Raw genomic sequence first — 6,776 nt, forward strand, 5'->3', positions numbered from 1 at the left:
TTTGATTTGAAACGCAGAGGCGTTCATCAGGTGCTGTTTGTGTACGTGCGTATGCGGATGTGTGTGTGCGGGGTCTGTCTCAAGCCACTGCCCACCCCAGGCCCAGCCTGGCCGAGGGCAGTGTTTCTGAAGGGAGCATAACTCAAGCTGTGCTTCTTCACGCCCAGTTTTATAAGAAGACCAAACAACTGCCCGTCCTAGGGAGGTGCTGTGACGAGATCCAGCCGCATCAGTGGAGGCCGCCTGTGGAGAGGGAGGAACACCGGCTTCCGTTCTGGCTGAAGGTAGGCCCCGCTCCTCAGTGGACACGCGGCATCCTCGCTCACCGCCACGTCCCCAGCACTCCGCAGCCTTCTCAGCAGTGGGTGGGACGAGCGCGTCCTGCAGGAAACTCAGTCTGGGGAGTGCAGTCAGGTGCAGTCTTCACGGCCATTTGCTGTCCTGCAGAATCACCCTTGAGAAGGTGACCTGAGAAGGGTCATCTAAGCGTAGAAAGCCCCCCTTTTCTCCATCCCCAGATTGACGTGTGCTGGATCGGAGTGTCCTTGTTCCCAACAGGCCAGTCTGCCATCCATCCAGGAGGAGTTGCAGCGCATGGCCGACGGTGTCCAAGAGCCGGGCCACGTGACTGGTACTGCCGAGGTCAAGCCGGACCCAGACCTAGGGAAGGGCAGCTCAGGGCCGGGGGGCGAGACCCGGTACCCGCTGCTGTTGCCGAAGGCCGTGGTGCTGAGGCTGAAGCCGGTGGCCAACTGTTTTTCCAGGAAGGGCTGGAGGCAGAAGCGCTCATCCGCCCTGAAGCCGCTCCTGATCAGACCCAGCCCCTCGGCGCAGCCCAGCTCCAGCTCTGGCAGAGCACCCGCCAGGTCCGCACAGGCGGAGGCCCCGCCGGGCAAAACGATGGTCCGGATTCCTCCCGCGATCCAGCCGGCCACCGTCTTGCACGCGGTGCCAGGTGGTCCTCCACTAGGGGTCACCGGGGGTGATAGTTTTGAGTCTCCAGCGGCACTGCCTGTGATGCCCCCTGAGGCCAGAAGCAGCTTCCCTCTGTCCGAGCCCCAGACCCTGCTTTCTGCTCCCACGCCCAAAGTAATGTTGCCCTCGCTTGCCGCTTCAAAGTTTCGAAAGCCCTACGTGAAACGGAGAGGCCCCAAGAGGAAGGGAGTGAAGGCCTCTCTCTGTCTGAAGTCTGTCCCCCTCATCAACTCTGCACCTGTCATCTTCACGGTCCCCGCCACCACTGTGAAGGTCGTGAGCCTTGGCAGTGGCTGCAACGTGATCCAGCCTGTCAACGCAACTGTGGCCCAGACCCCCCAGACCATCCCCATCACCGCGCTCCTGGTGAGCCCCGCCCCCTTCCCCTGCCCCCTGAACCAGCCCCTGGCGGGCTCCCCCACCCCGCCGTTAGTTGTTTCCGGCGGCTCCGTGGATCCTCCTGTGCGGCCCACCCCTGCGGATAAGGCTCAAGTGGTTTTGGACACCAGCTGTCCTTTGGGAGAAGGGGAAAGTGCCTTTCCAGGTCTGGTACCCAAGTCGGAACCCCGGGAACTGTCTCCTCTCTGCACTACTGTCTGCCCCAAGAAGGAGTGCAGCCCGGGGCCCGTAGCAGCAGACAGAGCGTGCCGGGAAGACCTGTCGGGCAGTGGCGCCTACGTCTGGACGGTTGTGAAGACAGAAGGGGGTGGGCAGGTTGTGGAGCCACTGGCTCAGGGCTTCCAGCCGTCTCTGAACTCTCTTCCTGGGGATATGGAAAAAGTGGTCAAGATGGAGCCTAAGGACCCTGGGGAGGAAGTCTCTAGCGGCTCCCCGGAGCCGGCCGTTTGCGGCGGAATCAAAGAAGAGCATTCCGTGGACGTGGACGCTGGCTTCCCACGCGAGGCACCAGGCGGCGCTGCAGAGGCGAGGAAACAGGCCTCGCACAGGGAGGAGAAGGGTCGGCCGGCTAGAAGCCCCGCAGCTTCTCAAGGGCCTCCCACGGCGGGGGACTCAGGAGACGGGAGCAGAGAGTATCCCGAGAACGCGCCCTCCTCCACCGACCCCGAGGGGGTGCTCACCAGCCCCCCAGGGAGACCCGAAGATATACCCAGCGCGGATGGTCAGTTGGCGGGGACCGCAGCTGGGCCCGAAGCAGGAGGAGAGAAGGATGGGCCGGAGGAAGAGGAAGAAGAGGACTTCGACGACCTCACCCAGGATGAGGAGGACGAGATGTCATCAGCTTCCGAGGAGTCTGTGCTCTCGGTCCCGGAGCTGCAGGTGCGCGTCGGGCGTTCTCGGATGGTTGTGGGCTCGGGGATGCGGGCAGTTTATTGGCGGGCCGCCTGCTCGCTCGCTGCACCGGAGGTAGTCTTAAGGTCATTTTTGACGTTTGAGTGCGTTGTGGGACACAGCTCGGGTTTGAGGTGAGAGAAGAGGAAAAGGGAGAAATTTTACGTAACACACTTGACTTAAATGCGTTTAAACGTTAATTGAGTCCCTCGAGCATGCTGTGGACGCCTACAAAACAGATCGTGTGGGCTGCAGCGAAGAAAAACCGTGCTGTCCAGCAGCGACCCCTGTGACTCCGCGGTGCGGGGACCGGGCTCTGACAGTTGGGGGGACCCCCAATTGATTAGCCTCAGCTCCTCCCGATAGAGCAGGCGGTGCTCGGCGAGCCCTGCCCAGCCCTCGTGTGCACTCTTGGGGTCTGCAGGAAACGATGGAGAAACTGACTTGGCTGGCGTCCGAGCGGCGCGTGAGCCAGGAGGGTGAGTCCGAGGAGGAGAACTCGCAGGAAGACAACTCGGAGCCCGAAGAGGAGGAGGAGGAGGAAGCGGAGGGCATGGACAGCCTGCAGAAGGAGGACGGAGCGGCAGACGGAGCCATCGGGGGCCTCGCCGAGAAGCCCCCCGCCCCCTTCGCCTCGCCCGAGGCCGCCCCGGAAGCAGAGACCAGCAGGACGCCAGCAGGTGGGTTCGCGGCGTGTCTGGGCCAGGTCCCGGTTGGCCCTTTGCCCAGAGGACGGGCGCAGAGAGGCGAGCTTTAAAGCCAGGCGGCGAGTGTCCGGAGGAAGTCCCCCGGGTGCCCCCGCAGCGCCCTTCCCCAGAGCAGAGGTTTAGGTTGGTGCCTTCGCAGAGAAGGGGCACTCCAGACGTGTGAGTGGGTTCTCAGCTGCTTGGAGTGTGAGGCTTCTCTGAACTGTGCACTGGCCTGTGATCACCCGCAGGCACAGTGCCAAGGGCTGTGCTCACTTCACAGACACTGCTTGTCCCTCAGTGCCGCCGTCCCTGGGGAGTCCCGCTGAGGGCGCATGCTCTGGGACTGCTGACTGCAGAGCTGGCTGGACAGACGGCGGGGCGCGGCCAGCCCCTCCCCAGCAGCGCTCTGCCTTGTCAGGACCACCACCCGTAGGCTTTGGGTGGGGTGGGGTCGCAGGGCTAGAACATTCTCTCTCTGTCCCCCATGTGCTCCGAGCAGAGGGCGCCAAAGCCACTGGGAGGGGCCGGAGCTCGCACCGTGCACGCAGCCGGCGGGGAAGCCGGGCCCGGGCCAGCAAGGATGCATCCAAGCTGCTGCTGCTGTACGACGAGCACATCCTGGAGCGGGACCCGCTACGGGCGCAGAAGGACCTGGCCTTTGCGCAGGCGTATCTGACCAGGGTAGGCTCGCGCGTGCGCTTCCCCCGTCCAGGCCGTGTCCCTTGGGGCGTCTACAGTGCGGTCTGCCTGCCAGCTGTGTAGCAGCTCCATGCCCCTGCCTTTGCTCTCCCGGGCTGCTGGGGAACCCCATGGAGATGGGGTTCAGTCACAAGCAGGCTCACTGCTAGTGCCTCAGCACCACCCTTCTGCTGTCTAGGAATTGGGATGCTGCCACCGTCAGCGGGTGGCCATGGCTTCTGTCGCTGGGTAGGCCCATCAGGGCCTTTACTGACCTGGAGACTCTGGCCAGAGTGGCTCTCAGGGAAGTGACTTTTTTCTGGAGGCACGAGGCAGCCTGTCCCTGGCAGCTCCCTGCATAGCTGTCATTTCGCTGACCTCCTGGTCCCTTCACCCCGCCTCCCCCAGCAAGGTGGAGCACGAACAGGGACAGGCATGGCTTTCCCTTGCCTCCTGGCTTCCTAACAGCCCTGGCCATCATGTCATTGGCCCTCAGATAGCACCATGTGGCTGGAGAGCAGGCAGCAAACTCTGCTCGCTGTCAGTGGCCCTGGCGTCGGGAGGCGGGGGGCGGGGTGCGGGCTGGAGGACAGCCCTCCTGGCTCTGCAGGCAGGGCTGCGGTCCCCAGGAAGTGGAGCGCTTTAGTTGCCCACTACCGGAAAAGGAGCTAGCTGTGCCTTGCTCGTGGCTCTGTCTGTCTCCAGCGCTCTGGGGACCCGTTGCAGGCGTGGCCTCCAGGGCTCTGACAGCACGTCCTCCTTCCCGTGCTGGGGCGTCTCTGGGTGCGGAGCGGGCACTGGTGACCGCGGTCTGTCTGCAGGTGCGAGAAGCCCTGCAGCACGTCCCTGGCAAGTACGAGGACTTCCTTCAGGTCATCCACGGTTTCGAGTCGGGTCCGCAGAGGCAGACAGCTGTGGAGCTCTACGGAAGCCTGCGGCTTCTGCTCCAGGACTGGCCGCAGCTGCTGAAGGACTTCGCTGCCTTCCTGCTGCCCGAGCAGGCTCTGGCCTGTGGATTGGTGAGTCGGCAGGCAAAGACGCTGGGATTCAGCGACGTGGGTCGAGGGTGGGCGACAAACCCTGTCCGGTCCTCTGAAGGTGTCCAGTCGCTCTTCTTCCCCTAGCCCAAGGCGACGAGCACTTCCCAGCCCACGCCCCGTTCTCTGTACGTGTGGTGTGGGGTTCGCCTTCAGTCACCAGTGAAGGGCCTGTTAAACCGAGTGCCCTTTGCTCTCGTCACTGGCGTGCAGCAGGCGTTGTGAGTGTCCGCTGCGTGTCAGGCGGAGCCCCAGGTACAGGAGCGCAGTAATGAGGGAAGACTGCGACTCTTGCCCTCACGGCGTGGATGGTCTCGATGTTGTGGAGAAAGTTAGATGATGAATGGCAAAATGCGTACATTGTAAACATATGTATTATAGAAATTATAAAATGCGAACAGTGAACTACAGTACGTAATCCTGTATAACGAGACCACTGTGAGGGTCTCTAGGCAGCTATGTGGCCATGGGTGATGACGTGTTTCGTCGTGAGGATTGGATGAGGGTATGTGTGAACGTCCTTGTAAACTGTGGAATGCCACGTGGATTTGAGTTTTCGATGTCACAGTCCAGGAAACGGTAAACAAGTCGAGACGCGTGCTGTCATTCACCTCTCGAATCTTCCATTCGCGTCTTGGTTACGTGTGTCGCTAGATGCCTGTGATCCAAGGGTAGATGCTAGGGTCTCAAGAAGGATCACAGGGCTGTAAGCCAGAGTCCCCTGTGCCCCCGCCCGTTTCCCTGGCTCTTGCTCTGGAGCCCTGAGCCTTGCTCCAGCTGTGCAGGTGACGCCTCTCCCGCCGTCTTTCTCCTTCGTTAGTTCGAGGAGCAGCAGGCTTTCGAGAAGAGTCGCAAGTTTCTCCGGCAGCTGGAAATCTGCTTCGCAGAAAACCCTTCCCACCACCAGAAGATCATCAGGGTGCTGCAGAGCTGTGCAGACTGCCCGCCGCAGGAGGCCACCGAGGTGCCCCCCTGCCCCGCTTGTGTCCGCCGTCGTCGGGGCGCAGGCTCTCCCTGCCTCCTCCCTCGAAGCTAGTCTGCAGCCTCTGGCTTCTGGGGCACCGTGCACTTCCTGGGGTGGGGCAGTGACTGGTCCTTGCAGGCTCAGGGGTGCCATCACTGCCCTGTGGGGAGAGTTCTGGGCAGGAGGTGATGGGCTGGGAGCCCATGGGGCAGAGCGTGCTGGCTGGGAACGCGGTCTGCGGGGAGCATCCTCCCGCGTAGCCGGGCCCCGGGCAGAGGGAGGTCCAGGATTCCCAGCTCTAGCTCTTGGGGGCGTCCGTGCGGCTCCTGCAGACCAGGGGACCTCGAAAGGAGAGGGGGCTGACTTGGAACGCGGCCTCCAGAGGCCCTGTTGACTTCATCTGTTCCTCTGCAACTCTTCCCAGCTCAAGACGCAGATGTGGCATCTCCTCAAGGGCCACCACCACTTGCAGGACGAGTTCTCTGTCTTCTTTGACCACCTGCGCCCAGCAGCCAGCCGGATGGGCGACTTCGAAGAGATCAATTGGACTGAGGAGAAGGAGTACGAGGTAGGGGCTGAGGCCGAGGCCGCGGGTGGGTGGGGCTGTGCAGGCGGGGCCTGCCCAGAGTCCGTGCCGAGTGGCACTGCCTTCTCCCCAGTTCGATGGCTTCGAAGAAGTGGCACTGCCTGATGTGGAAGAGGAAGAGGAAGCTCCCAAGACACCCACAGCCTCGAAGAGCAAAAGGAGAAAGGAGATTGGGGTCCAGAGTCACGACAAGGTAGACCCGGTTATGGGGGTCGCCGTGCTCCTGGGTCCGGCCTGAAGCGCTTGGGCAGCGTGCGGAGGAGGGGCCAGGGGCCTGGGCCGGGCGGGCTTAGCTTCCCGCCTGGCACCAGGAGTGTGTGGCAGCTGACCAAGCCCAGGTATCTCCTAGGAGGCGGATTGGCCAGACGGGGCCAAGGACTGTGCCTGTTCCTGCCACGAAGGAGGCCCCGATTCCAAGCTGAAGAAGAACAGACGGAGAAACTGTAGCCACTGCAGCAGCAAGGTGAGGAGGGGCTGGCGCCGGGAGCTGCTCCGAGCCGGCCCGGGGGGCCGCAGGCCGGTGCCGCTGCGAGCCTTGCTGAGTGCACGGGAGCACG

The 6,776-nt window shown here is 62.8% G+C and overlaps 1 protein-coding gene across 13 annotated transcripts in view; it reads left to right on the forward strand.

The window, feature by feature from the left end:
- Window positions 1-6,776, forward strand: part of LOC105296357 (GON-4-like protein) — a 32,142-nt gene that overhangs the window by 21,484 nt on the left and 3,882 nt on the right. For 9 of the 13 annotated variants that reach the window (XM_023534413.1, XM_023534409.1, XM_023534411.1 and 6 more), the window contains 9 exons: window positions 168-284; window positions 559-2,253; window positions 2,690-2,945; window positions 3,454-3,635; window positions 4,454-4,651; window positions 5,490-5,633; window positions 6,058-6,201; window positions 6,293-6,412; window positions 6,569-6,682. In XM_023534413.1, the coding sequence (XP_023390181.1) occupies window positions 168-284; window positions 559-2,253; window positions 2,690-2,945; window positions 3,454-3,635; window positions 4,454-4,651; window positions 5,490-5,633; window positions 6,058-6,201; window positions 6,293-6,412; window positions 6,569-6,682 (2,970 nt within the window). The other 4 variants (XM_023534410.1, XM_023534420.1, XM_023534419.1 and 1 more) reach the window with 4 other exon arrangements.

This window comes from Pteropus vampyrus, unplaced genomic scaffold (genome assembly GCF_000151845.1).
Source record: "Pteropus vampyrus isolate Shadow unplaced genomic scaffold, Pvam_2.0 Scaffold124, whole genome shotgun sequence".
In the NCBI taxonomy this organism is placed as follows: Eukaryota; Metazoa; Chordata; class Mammalia; order Chiroptera; family Pteropodidae; genus Pteropus; species Pteropus vampyrus.